The 15146-nt window shown below is 32.5% G+C and overlaps 1 protein-coding gene across 3 annotated transcripts; it reads right to left on the bottom strand.

Annotated features, from left to right (window-relative positions):
• Positions 1–1254: 1254 nt before the first annotated feature.
• Positions 1255–5114, bottom strand: LOC129304994 (transcription initiation factor TFIID subunit 8-like). 3 transcript variants are annotated; one of them, XM_054944886.1, is made up of 4 exons: positions 4862–5114; positions 2756–3950; positions 1890–1944; positions 1255–1459 (listed from the first exon to the last, which is right to left on the bottom strand). In XM_054944886.1, the coding sequence occupies exon 2, from the start codon at positions 3830–3832 to the stop codon at positions 2891–2893; it is 942 nt and encodes a 313-aa protein (XP_054800861.1). In that variant the 5' UTR covers positions 3833–3950; positions 4862–5114; the 3' UTR covers positions 1255–1459; positions 1890–1944; positions 2756–2890. The 3 variants fall into 3 exon arrangements, with proteins under 3 accessions (XP_054800861.1, XP_054800860.1, XP_054800859.1); XM_054944885.1 differs by having other exon boundaries at positions 1255–1944; positions 4833–5114; XM_054944884.1 differs by having other exon boundaries at positions 1255–1944.
• Positions 5115–15146: the final 10032 nt, after the last annotated feature.

Genomic DNA, 15146 nt, shown 5'->3' with positions numbered 1-15146 from the left:
TCTTCATGAATAGTCAACATGATATGTTCCAATATTAGTATACACTACTTGTTCTCAAAGAAATTGATTATAAGATCACTTGTTATGGTTTGGAATGGCTGTGAATCTCTAAATTTTTGAAAATATAGCAAACTCATATATATAGGTCCATTTAGATACATTTAGATAGCACATAAATTATACAAATATTCAATAAATTTGATAGATGCATATATTCAACAAATGAATATTTATAAGGTCAATGAATTTATGTGCATAAAAATTTGATACATGCATATAAATTTGACATGATTGTTGCATGTATGATTATTATTAGCTTGCAAACTGAAGTTTACAAGATTATTTAAATAAATTATTATGTTGAGTAAGAAATTTCAAGACCATGCATTTCAAACTCATGAAACATCAATATTTCAAATTGCCTTATGTATTAATATCAACATTACATTCAATATCGCTACTCACCAATATTTCTTCAATACATATTGTAGTGTATTGAAATATTATTTTTTAATTTTAATTTTTATATTTTTAACATGCATTCAATATTTTTAAATTGTGAGTTGTTACTTTAAAGTTGATACTTCAAAACTATTTTTTTACAAAAAAAAATTAAATTTTGTTAAATATTGGGATGTTAGTCTTTTTTTTATTTTTAATATATTTTTATGATTTGCTTTTAAAATCAAAAATTAGATTTTCTTTAAAAAAATAAGTTTTAGATATAATAAAGAGATAAAAAATTATATTTTTTAATTATAAAAATATAGAAATATAATCTTTTAGCATTTAAATCCTAAATGGGAAACTATTAGTAGAGACCCAACGATAGGTAACTAAATATAGATATAATAAAAGTACAAATAATAATTATGTTTTGCTATTATTTTATAGGGTTACATATGTGCGCGCGCGCTATTTTAAATATTTTATAAATTAAAATTATATTTTTAATGTTTTTTATTTTTTAATAAATATATAATCAGATATAGATAGAAAAAAAATACATGTAATGATTATGTTTTACTTGATATCATTTTACATGACTATATATGTATGCTATTTTAGATATTTTCTAAATTAAGATTATATTTTTAATATTTTTATTATATATATATATATATAAGTGCGGGTATTGAAGTATTGTATCCTATATTTTTAAAAATAAAGATATCAAAGTATGGAATACGTATATCATATGTATTGTATTTGATACATATATATATATATATATATATCAGTATCCAGGCATCATAGATTTAGACATCACTGTCAATATTTCAAGTGCCTGAATTCCTTCTGGGAATTTACAATCAGTTATGTATTGGCTCTACAAGTAAAAAACATTAAGCAAACAGAGGAAAAGAGGAATGTGATTAATCTACGCCTTTCCGATCTCTATTCACCATAGGCTGCATAAAATCACTAAGAGCTCCACTTCAGTCATGTGCCAAGATAACTGACAGAGGGAGTGACGGACATAAGACCCAATCAGAAGGTTCCACACCCTTTAGAGATTAAGAGAAACTTTTTAAAAGTAAAAACCGCAGCAAAAACAGAGAAAATATTTTCAAAAGTAAACATTTTCCAAAATGGACCTTAATCTTCAAAATTGTTTTCTTTCATCTCAAACAAGCACCTAATTTTTTGTTGTGTTGCTCAAAATGACAGCATACAATTCCTCCCACCCCATTTCCCCCAATGATCCTATTATATGATGGTGATCATTAAGGATTTCATAAGTACTTTTTAACGAAGATAAAGATGGATACAGTTTCTTTTACATTGAGCTTCAATGTTCCCACCAGGATAATCAAGCTCATTATGTAAGATCTATCCCCGGTTAACTTAAGCACCTGATGTCATATGCCTATTAGGCTATTACATACCTTTTGAGCATCAACACATTACCAACTAACTTTAGCTTTAACCCTGCTCATCGAACTGCAAAAGCAAAATAAAGGAATGAATAACACTAATTATGTTGTGAAATAATATAAATTGGAAAGCCAGCGAGCGAGAGAGAGAGAGAGATAATATGCTTAAGTCTACAACTTGAAGGTCTCATCTCATCAAGTCAAATGTAAAACAATGAAGAGTTAAAAAAGGAATTTCATAATGTGATAAAAATGACAAATCTCAACTGTCTTGAGAGTTATAACATTTAAGGCTCCATTTTGGCTAGCCTGGCCCTAGCCCTCAGGGGCCAGCCCTTTTTTTTTTTTTCATTTTCTTAATTTAAAATTTTAAAAATATATTTAAAATCACAGAAAGGTTATTACAAATAACATTAAGTTTAGAAAAATAAATATAAGACAACCCACACAACAACAAATTTTAAGTTTAATAAAAAATAGTAACATCATAAAATCAGCACCGATAACATTTAAACTTTGTTAACATCATTATCATCAACATCAATATAATTTGATCCTTTTCCTCAGATTGAAGCCTAGAGGATCGATTAAAGGGAGAAGGAATTAGAACACACTTGACTATAGACTTTTAGCAACATTTAATTTTTTTCATGTTAAAATTAATATACATAAATATATAAGGACCTTTTCTCTTAAGCCCAATTTATCATTTTACACACCAAAGTAGCAGCCCAACCCTAGATTTTTTTTTTTTTGGGCTTCAAAGGTAATTGATGGCTCTACTTATCACTGTCCTTTTATGAGTGTTATACACACAATCACTTTTATAATGGTAGATAATTTTAACTAGATACTTAATGGTGAGTGTTAGCAAATACCTTGAATCATCCAGTGCTTCAAAATTCTGTGGAGGCTTGCAACTTTCCACTTTCAAATCAAGTCAAAACATATCAGTCGCGTAAATTTGCATACACACTTGAAGGATACTTTCCTAAACAGAAACATTATTAATATCAACTGTACTCCTTTTCTCTAAAAATCATCTTCCGGTCCACAAACAAACAATCATTCATTTCACTGTGATTCCAACACACACGCTTGCCTCCTCTGCATAAGCCACTATTTTTATTCACGCCTAACCCAAAAGCTTGCTCTTTCTCCCCTCCAATCTTAAACTTCAATTTTCCTCTTTCATTTGCCAGCTCCATCCTTCCATCATTCAGTTCTTTCCCACAAACCTCATTGGCCTTTAATATTTTCCTATTTTCCTCAACACCATCACCACAAATCTCCAAGGGAGCAAACTGTTCCCACAACTTTTCACCATTTTTCCTCTCCTCAATCATCTTATTGCAATTCTTGTATGAGCTTTCGGGAGGAAAATCTGGCAGCCATCTTGGTATGTGAGAACCTTGCAGTTTTGTATGACAGCAACCCATGGACATGTTTGAATCAATCGGTTGCACTGGATTTGGGAATTGAGAAAAACTTGGGCAAGGAATCGGTTTTGCATATGGTAATTCTTTGGATAGGTTGATATATTTCATAATCTCTCTCAATGCTCCAGATCTAAGCAGCTTACTTTTATGCATCTCTGAAGATGTGGGAAATCCCTGAACAGAACATATGTCATGAACAGCATTGATGAGGTCAAAGAGGTTGGGGTCAGTGCGATTAGAGGCATTGGAAAAAGAGGCAGCTGATTTGCCAATGGCTCGCAGATATTTTATAGCAATGTTAGTAAAGGTTTCAAGAGCAAAGAGCTGGGTTCTCTTAAAACCAACTGACCGACAGATCTGTGAAGTAGCAACTTTTGCCACACAAAATGGTAAGTCTGATAGGGCTTTTGCCACTTGCGACTCATTTTCTCCACGATCCTTCTTCTTTTTGGCTTTTCTCTTCAACGTTGGTTTTGATCTGGATTTTCTGGTGGTTAGGTTTTGCAAAGGGTTCATGGAAAAGAGTAGGTACCTGATAAAAATTAAGACCGAACAGAAGCTCTATGCAAAACCTTTTGTCAGCAACTCAGCATTTATCACTGATATGGATAAAGAAATGCTCACAAACTCCTACCTGCAAATCAAGAAGTACACTCACTGTTAAGACTAATCAACCTTCTATGAACATCAAAATCCTGCAAAAGTTTGCTGACAGTATATGCATGAAAAGCTTATTGACAGCTATGTAAACTGATATTCGATTCCTATAAAGATAAGCATATTTTAAATAGAAGGAGAAAGAATGCAATCATTCTGATACAAGCAAAAATGATTCACTGACAGAAATGATAACAAGAAATGCAACATTCTAAAATTGTTTAGATGAACAAGTTACTCAACTAGCTAGATTCCTGAATACTAGCGGTTCTTAAGACACTGTTTTATGGAATAAGAAGCAAAACGGTGAGAAGAAAAAAACCTAAGAAAATGAGGGGGAAAATGGCTATCCTTTTGTTCAGCATAGGAGGACCAATATTACACTCAGTGAGGGCATCTTACCGCCACTGAAATCTTCCTCTTCTTCTTCTTCTTTATGAACAGAAACTGAAACTTTCATTCAAAAAGGAATGTACAAAGAATCACAAGGATTTACACTCTTCTTTCATCATCCACCACCTTAGGTTATTGAGGTTGAGGTTGATCAAAGACACTCCCCACTGAAACCTTTGAAATATGCATAGTTGATATCATACCCTTTTATTTATTTATTTGTTATTATTATTATTATTTTGCCAGATACTTGAACGATGCGTTAATAAGCCTGATTCAAGCAACTCCTCCAAGACACTGAAGAATGATAATGATAAGCACTCTTGCAATTTACAATGTTCCAATTAAATTAAAACAAAGCAAGAAACGATGCGAAGGAATCCGACGCAGGGTCGACAGTGAAGAGATGACGCGGGGAACAAATTCAAGTCTAGATTCAAAGCCAGATTGAACAAATCAGTCTCACCGGATTTTGGACGAAGACGAAGTTCGTACCTTCTTCAATACTTGCCGGAGGACAACCACGCAGGGCTGACAACAGCGGATGGCGTCCAAAGGCGAGCTCTACCAAGGATGGAAGTGGAACGCCAAGCCAAAAAATGAATCTCCTACTCGAGACTACAAAAACCCGGTGGTTTAGCAAGCTCGGTCCAACCCGAGATGGCCCAATCCGATCTGGTCTTGGAAAATTTGACCTGAAGACTAAACTGTTCCGGTTAGACTCGACTACCAAGTAAGACCAGGCTCAGGACTGAGCTTTCAAGCCATTTTAGTTTGATCCAATCCAGGTAGGATTATTATTGTTTGCAGGCTAAATATAATTTTTAGTTTTTATATTTTACTCACATTTTATTTTTAATCTCTATATTTTTTTTTATGTTTTAAGTTAGTAAAATATTGAGACTAAAAATTATATTTAACTTTATTTATATAAATATTATATATAAAAAATAAATGAGGGCAACGTGATTAGGATTCTCACTCAGGACACAGCTCCTTTTCTCCTTTTTTTAGAGTTCAAGCTCAACGCTTGACTTGTTCACAAAAGTTGGAAGTAATGTTCATTTTTGTTTCTCCTTCTTCTACCATTCTGTAAGTGCACTTCCCAATGACTATTATGTTGCTCTCTTCTACACTCCATATATGGCGTTCTTCTATTTGCCTTTCCTTTTCAGTCATTGTGGCACTCTTCTATTAGCAACTTCAATGACATCTTCTAAATATGTTAAACCAAAGATTAACACTGTGTTTAATTAAAAGAAAGGTGGGAGGGAATTTAATAGAGGGGAGAGAGGGAGAGGAATCCTTCCCGATCTCCCCAAAAACGTTTCCCTCCCCTCCCTTTATTTGGCAAAGGGTAAGGGGACGGGATGAGAAATTTTGATGAAATTTTCCCTCCTCTCTAACCAAATAAGAGGTAAAATGTCATATTAGATTTATTTAATTCAAAAATAAAAACCTTAGTTCCTTTTTTCCTCTTCAACTATAGGTGTTTTGTTTTCTCTCAAGTGATATTATGACATTAAAAAAGATGGTGAAAAATTTTTTATTGTTGATACTTAAGATTTTCTTCATTTGTTGATTTAGGAGAAATCACGGATAGGTCCATTAAAGAATTCTAATAACTAAAAGGTTTAATAAAATTCAAAAATAACTTTAAAGTCCCAAGGGCTTTAATGGCAAAAAAAAAAGGTTTTAGTTTGCAGTTACCAAAACACCCTTATAAATATACACTTTAAATTTATATCCTCTACACAATTGGCAAGGTCTTTCCCTTCAACCAGAAAAAACTTACTCTTAGCTTCCTCGATTGACTACTTCCGATAATTATATCCCTTGATGCTGTCACGACTCTCTTCCTTTTCTAGTTCCTAAATTTTAGCATGATTTGGTTCTTAAGAATTGCCATGTTCTACCTAGTCCTTCCCTTGGGAATAACAGATCGATGACTTCATGAATTGCTTTCCACATCAAGGAGCATTACCGCCTTTAGCTTATGTTTTAGTTTGAAGAAGCTAAAGAGGTGCAGAAAAGTGCCACGCTATAAATGCTTGGAAGGAGTTATGAGGGAAGGTCAAAGAGAGAGAAGGAGTGATATCATATCTGCTATGTGACTTGAAGAATTGAAATAAGAGCTTTACCAAGTTCTCTTGATTGTAATTGACACGATTCCTTATTTCCATAAGGGCATTGTTTGAGGCTCTTACTTGCTGCAAATTGGTGAGAAGAGGTTCTGAATGTTGCCGCTAGGAAAAAAATCAACAGATGTTGAGTCAAGCCAACTCTTAGTGGAGCTTGAAGGTGTATATTTGTTGTTGAGCCTGGGAATTCCATTTGGTATGGTTATGAATCTAATCTTGTTAATACTTAAGATGAGCTGCAACTTTCTTCTTCCTCTTCATCATAGGAGAAAAATTGGAGTTCATTATAGGATTTGAGATTAGAGATGACACCATGTCAATGCCTAATTAAATTCTTTGGGATTCTTTCATTATAATGTTCGTCTTAACATTACCAATTTAATCACCTCAAATCAACATAATTAGGTAACCAGGAGATATTAAACTGCTAAGTTTACCTTATTCAATAAAGATTAAAATATATAAGATAATCCTTCAAAAACATTTAGGATCTCAAAAATCCTTTAAAATATGTTTAAACTTAAAATAATATGTACTTTTGTACAATGGAAGCAATTTAGAATGCATAATCATGATAAATCAAAAAATAAAGGCAAAAGGGTCATTTTTTCCAATAGGCACATATGCCACATAGCATATAGCATAAAGAATTTATTTTCATTATGTGCCATTTGCCATAACATGCATCACTTTGGCCATAGCACACATGAAAGCTCATCAAGAATAAATTTTCGACGTGCACCATTTTAATATAAATGGTCTGGTTGGAGTAATTCAAATGCCCACACAAAACTTATTTCATAATCTAATTAATGACATATATTTCATTTCCATATGATATTTTATATAAAAAATGGACATCCAGATGCAAAATGATCACTATATGTCATTTCATCACATTCGAGCGTCTCAAATCACAACATTATGTTATTAGCCACAACTAGGCTTCAATCACATCCAATGGGCACATCTAGTGGGACAATATTCACTTGATTAAGCAATTATATAATCAATTATGTATTCGCATATCAATTTGGCCACCTAAATGCCCTGATTCATATCAAAATAAGGCCACGTGTATTTTCACACAAAAAATCATTCTCTAGCTCAATTTCACACATCATATTATCTCCAAAGCATATAAATATGCACTTTTACTAGTATTTCAGTTCTTTTATCACACTTATCACAATTTCACATTTCATGGCTAAGATACACATACAATACAATTATGCAAGTGCAACTAAAATATTTACACACATAAGTTCATTATAAAAATTTAGTGATAGGGCGATATAGTAGTCTCATTACTCTTGGCCTAAGTATTTCCCTACACTCCATTAGTCTTTCAACTTGTATAATAGTAACCATAAGGTGAGGCAGAGTTTTAGTAATCAAAATATTCCATAATTACCTATTTACAAGTCTAACCATAAACAAGTAAATAAAATATTATTATAAATCACATGCTAATATATATATGTAAAATAATGGTTCAAAAAGTCAATGACTATTTTGTTTAACTTTTGACTAAAATGAAATAGAAAATAATAAGTTCTTTATGCTATTTTTGTTTATATATTAAGTGCAACCCTCAATTACTAGTTATGATTGAAAAATGCTTACTTTGCTTGAACAAATGACTAAAATAACCACAATTTAATAGTATTGAATACTTTATTATAATGATAACAAAACTTGGAAATGCTTTTGTTTATGCAAAATGTAAGATTAATTTTGGCAAAATCAAATCAAGAGAGCAAAGGAGCAAGAACAAGAGAAGCCTTAGTTTTACAGGATTTAATTTTAAGGTATCTTAGTTCTCTATGTAAAAAACCTTTTGAACATGAGAGCTTGCATTTGCATTTCATGGTGAACATTTTTGAAAGACAAGTCTCAGGATCACAAACATACAGTTATGGACATTAAACTTATAAATTATCTTTGTGCATTTTATACTTCCAATCTCATCCACGCAAGTTCTAGTTAGAACACCCATGTTCTAAGTAAATGCCATATTTTGTTCCTCGAGTGTTGGATCTCAAACCCACAAGTTTTAGAGTGTTCCATATGAGTTTTAGAGTTCCAAAACACTTTTGGTCCTATGATGCTCAAACACATGAGTTTCAGAATGAAACATGTAAGTTTTAGAGCTTTGTAAAAAGGTTGCCTTTAGCCTACTCAAACACGTGAGTTTCAATTATGAAACATGCAAGTTTTAATATGGCTAAGAAGAGCTTTGTCTTATGCACTTAAAACATACAAGTTCCAATAGTGGAACTCACAAGTTTTAGAGTGACAAGTTAAACTTTTTTTCTAGACTACTTATCCACACAAGGATTAGTTCATGCTGTAAAATCTCTGAATTCTAACTTGGTCTAATCAATTATATCAAAATTTAGATAAACTGAACTTTGTTTAAACAAGATCCCCAAGTTTTTACCATTAATAAATAATCATTATTCAAAATAAGAAAATTAGAGCTATAGAGTGTATAGAAGCATAGAAAACCAATCTTTTGGAAACATTTAAAAGAAGACTACAAATGTAACTTACTAAAATTATGGGTCGTTTGCTGCGACATACCACACTAAGACCATCCACCACGTCCAATTCATATGTGCACTGTAGTGACCCTCCTTTGTGTTGCTCGTCACAGCTAAGGTGCCATTTACTGCAACAAGCTACACAAATATGACAACAAATGATAGATTTGGGGGCCAACTTCTAGCACACCCCCAAATCTCTATTTAAGATCCGATTAAATGATCTAGGTATCCATATAAAGCTAATTAATGGCACTGATTTCATTTCAAAATTTATTCATAAAAAAGAAGTTAGACATCCAAACACATCTCATTTAATTTTTCACAATTTTAACCATAAAAGGGTGTCCAAACCCCAAACTAGATGCCATAAGCTCTCACAGTCACGTAGATCACACCCAATAGATTGAGGATGACCTCTGCAACTCATCACCAAACACCAAGACATTCAAAACATGAATTTCAAATGCCAACACCAATAATCATTAAAGAGCAAGAGGGAGGTAAATCATCATTTAAATCATTAAATAATCATCTACAACAATCTATTTACTAAAGGCATACTTTTATCAATATTTTAGCCCTGACTAAGCCTCATCAACATGTGCATTATAACCCAGAGCACAAAATACAACTAATAGATAATAGGCATACAAAGAAGGCAGTTATAAAACAATTAACATTACTATTTATCATATAATGCAATGCATGATTAACCGTATCTCCAAACCTCCATCACTAGTGATTGAATTAATGGGCTACATAATAATTAAGAGATATACCTATATGGTTAGGATAGTCCAAGCTCTCCAATTATGAAAGTGACCTAGTCAAGGCTCTATGCTTACTCTCAAATCATTGATTCTCCTATCTCAAACATAAGGGTGTTAAAAGACCCTATTACCAACTTTATTAGTTAGGGTTTAAGGATAAGCCCTACTACAACCTTTGCTTAGTAGGGTTAAAGGGTATAGTAAGACTAAACACCAAGGCCTCATCATGTTGGTATGATCCATGTGGACATAAGTCTACTCTATTAAGGGAAACTCCCTCTATTAATATGATCATGCAAATCACATGCTATATCACATAACTTATCACACAATCAATTTCATTTAGTTCATACTCATTAATACTAATTAAATTGAAGAATTGAATTTCCACATTATTAAATTTCACAATAACATTTAGGTATAAAGTCTCACTTGCATAACTTTAAAATTAAAACAACATATATGCATTTAGATATATATGAAAGTATATTTTTAATTTCACAAACATGTAATAATAACTTAACAAGTAATAACACACAATAGAGTTTGTCAGTTACCTCAAACCTTTGAGGGCTTAAAGATTATCCTTTAAGAATTTACTTTCTTCTTAGCTAAATTCAAGTTCCTCATTACTTCGCATGGTTAGTCTATAATTAATCACTATTAATCATCCAAAACAACACTTCTAACTTTTAATTTTCCCACTTTATTAACCCATTGTTTCAACTACAATCGAATTCTATTATCTAATGATTTTATTAACTCCCATTAACTTCATTTAGTTTATATTAATTCAAATAATCATTAATATAACCTCATTTAGCATTTCTAGAGATAACCTACACCTAAAATTCAGTCTCTAAAGCTTCAACAATCCCAATTCAGTCTTCAACCAATAAAGAAACATTGTATTAACTCTTATTTAACACCACACAACTTAAAGAAAGCCCTTAGAGCCATATGCAAGTTTTTACATTTAGAGAGAACTCACCTACAACTCAAATTTCTCTTGCCCAACCATTAAACTCAACAAAATCAAGATGGAGAAGTAGAGGAGAGTGGTAGGAAGTTTACCCAAGTAACTGAAAGTCCAAACAAGCTATCAAGTTTGCCCAAATCCAAGCCCTAGTAGAGGTTTCCCCTTCTTCTTTAAGTTTCTTTGATTTATCAAGTTCCATTCTAATTGTCATGCAGTTTTCTTGACTTAGTATTGTCAAAAATTGGCCATACATCATGGCGTACCATGCACATGCTACAATATGTGGTATAACAACCAACCTCCCTTTTTTTATCACTTGTTCCGATTTGATCCAATCTAGATCCTATCCTGACCTTTGAGCTGTCCAATAATCCAAAACATTAATTAACAACATAAAATCTTAATTACCTAATTTAATCATTCCATTTACTAATTACCTCTTTAATTAGAAATTAAGTCTGAATTAAGAACTTAGGATGTTATAAGTACCATAGAATCAAAATTCAGTTGTGATAAAGGAATCCTTGCACTTGCAAATGATGAATCTAAGAAGCAACGTAAAAGAGTTTGTATTATGAAATTTTAGAGAAAGGAATTTAAAGACTAAGCTAGGTTGATGAAATTTGCTCCTATAATAGCTATAGAAGACGATTGCCAAATCAAATGAAGAAATGAACTCTCTTTCCATCAAGATAAAATCTATCAAAGAGCTAAACCCCTTCCTTGGTCTTAAAATCAAGAAAATAAAGGAAGGAACTTTCTTTAAGTCAAACCAAATACACTAAAGAGCTACTGAAGAAATTTGGTATGGAAATTTAAATTCAAGTAGGACTCCTATGAACTCATCCATCAAGATAAACAAGGATGAATTTAACAAGAAGGTAGATCAAGCCAAGTATAGGTAGAAGATAGGATCCTATCAAGCCAAGTATAGGCAGAAGATAGGATCCTATCAAGCCAAGTATAGGCAGAAGATAGGATCCTATCAAACCAAGTATAGGCAGAAGATAGGATCCTTTCTCTATCTCACTGCTAGCAAACCTAATATTATGTTTAATGTTTATATGTATGCAAAGTTTCCAGGTGATCCTAAGGAGTCTCACTTGATTGTTTTGAAGAGGTGTTATATAATCCATATTACCACAATACTTAACATAATCAATCATGGTAATTAGGGAATAACTCAATCCAATTACCATACCATAGTTAAAATATTTAACTGCATTTATAAAGATAACTAACCATAATAGAAAGAAAAAACTTAAATCAAAGGTCTATTATGGTTACATAATTTAAACCAAACAAATTATAACTTTAAAGGTCCCCATCATGGTAGAATAAATTCTACCATAATAGAACATTTCAAAAGAAAATAATTTAAACTCTATGAAAACTAAAACAATCAAAATACTAGTTTGTACAAAATCATAGCAAAGATAGGATCCGACGTTTTTATTAATTAATTACAACACTTTCAAACAAAAATAAGATTTTGTTAGAGACACAAAGCATGTAGAAGAATAGAATACCAAATTAGATTTGGAAACATTTATAAACAAGGTTAAAAATGACATTTTCGACTAAAATGAGTTATTTGCCATGATTAAAGATTGAAGCAGCACAACTGTAACACTTGCCCTGAGTGTTATCCAAAAATTATATAATTCAAATAAACTAAGTGTAGTTAAGGAGTTGATCCTCTAACCATCTTAAGAAATAAATTATTTAAAACCTAAAAAAAATTATAGATTCTACCTATAGCACTCAGAAGCAAGCTAGACGAAAGTGGAATAAAAAGATGCTATCATGACAGCATTAAATTGCTCTCATGACAGCCCTCCTAGGCCAACTTTTGAGTGGTACCGTTCCGTCATTCGACCTCCGATCGAAGTGATTTTAAAGCTCACACGTCATTCAAAGGGTACTATAAGTGTACTAAATTTTAAAAAGATCCAACTGTCGGATTAAAAATTAGACATGTTAAAAGATTGGTTATTTTTGCTGTCATGACAGCTGAGATAGTATCTCCGGACTAATTTTCAGGGTACACCATTTCATCATTCGACCTCCGATCGAAGCGATTCTAAAGCTCACATGTCACTTTTAAAATAGTACTATTAGCATACTAAATTTTGAAAGATCCAACAGACAGATTAAATTTCATGCATATTACAATATTATCAATTATTGCTGTCATGACAGCTCCTCCGGACTAAATTTCGGAGTGCACCATTTCTCCATTCGATATCCGATCAATGTAATTCCAAAGCCTACACAAAGCTTATAAAAGGTTTATTTGTGACCTAAATTTTAGAAAAATCCAACAGTCGGATTAAGATTTGGACACCCGGATGCAAAAGTGCAGGTTTTTGGTAAAAACCATTTTCAAAATTGTCCAAATCTCATCCTAATGGTCACAAACTTGTGGGAACACTTTGGACAATCAAATAGGACTAAAAACACCTGATAGAACATTTAAATGGTAGAAAAACCCTTTATACCAAAATTTGACTACTCAGGTGCCATTTCTTAAAATGGACCATAAACGCCCAAAATGCACAAATCACACAAGAGTGGTAAAAAACTATTCCAAGTATCATATACACATATGAATACACACGCTAAACATTTTCACTTGGCTCAGAGATCTCTATGGGGCCTACGCACCCACTCTCTCTATCCAAGGTATATGTTTGCTCATAACACACCATTTGCAATGCAACCATTTTACATATTTGCTTGTGGAATCACATATATACCAAAATAAATATTTGCTTGTAGTAAAAACTTGGTCTACTAAATAAATCCATCAAAACCACATACCATAGTCAAGTTTTCTAGCCACAAGTCTACAAGCAGACAAAAATTCATACACAAGCCATACAATCCACACATACTCACGCACATATACATAATCATATCCTATTAGCACTCTAATCTTAAATACAATATAATAGATTTGCTCAAAAGAAAGGGGTTGCAGTTCTTTATAATTTACAAACAACCCTAGCTCTGCTCCTTTCCCCATCCTCCACTGGTTCCTTCGCTTGGACCTAGAATATTGAAAAGAAAGAGGTGAGACAACCACAGTCTCAATAATAGAGAAATCTACATTGATCATTAAAAAGTAAGCCATAATTGAATAAAAAATAATAATTCAACATAGTATATAATTTAGCTATTTAAAATGCATGAATGCATGATGTAGGCCGGTATGGCCTTTCATGACCAACAGAATGCCCCCTGATACTTTTTAACTCATAGGTAAACCTTATACCTACTTGCACCTCCACAGGCACAAAACATAATCTAAGGCATGATCTAATCCACCGAACCGCCTATGCCCTTTCGACGTGAATCCTGAGCAGTCGAAGCTAACTCCCTCCTAGAGCCAGCCCGACTTACTCTTCATGTGAGGGTTACCTTGGCCTACGTACTCCACCTCACACTTTATATGTTGGATTCCCTCCCCCATTGAGAGGTGTCGAACACTCAATACACTAACCACTTTAGTACACTGAGCCCACAATACATAAGGCAACACTGAGTACTGGCAGTGTACCATAGAATATCAAAAGTTCATACCTTCTCATTAATGAACTCCTATCGAGATCATGCCTTTTAATCGTGTCTACCTTTCTTAAGTATTGACCACTTCAACACTCTAAGGTAGTATAACATTTATAAATCTCCCTTAAACGGTTCCTTAGCCTATCTAAGGTACCTTACCTAGTTACATTTCCCTAAGTGCAACTTCTATTCCTTATGATTAAAATACATGTAAATAAATCTCGTTTCCATAAAAACATTGTTGTTAAACAATTAGAAAACATATTTGTACTATAACCAAAGTAGTACACCATAACCCCTTATAAAGCACATTTAATCTTTTAAAATATGTAATGCATGATAGCTAGTATTTATTCAAAAATAGCTAAAAAAAGTAATAAGAAATATAAATTTCCCTGTTATCTCAACCCTTAGTACCAAAAGGGTTCCTCTTATACAACTAGGACTCGCTTGTTCCTTAACTTCCAAACAAATTCCACCAACAATCCCTACAATATATAAGTGATCCACATCACCTATCATGACAAATAACATTAATAAAAACTATAACTCATACCACACAACTTGGGTTAATGAGTCATAATCCATCCTAATGGTCCATATATTAAACCAACCATTCACTTAGTATCACTTAACCACCAAAACCATTTATTAGCCATCACTAGGCTAATTTTCAATTTATATAATTTTTAATCAATTAAAAACCTTCACTTAGTGTCACCAACTTTCACTATTAGCCCTTATAATGAAAACCAAACTTTAATTTAAATC

Source organism: Prosopis cineraria, unplaced genomic scaffold (genome assembly GCF_029017545.1).
Source record: "Prosopis cineraria cultivar Desert tree isolate PC_DT_omini unplaced genomic scaffold, ASM2901754v1 PC3, whole genome shotgun sequence".
Taxonomy (NCBI): Eukaryota; Viridiplantae; Streptophyta; class Magnoliopsida; order Fabales; family Fabaceae; genus Prosopis; species Prosopis cineraria.
Note: the sequence above shows the minus strand (reverse complement) of the source record. Positions and strands in the feature narration are given on the sequence as shown.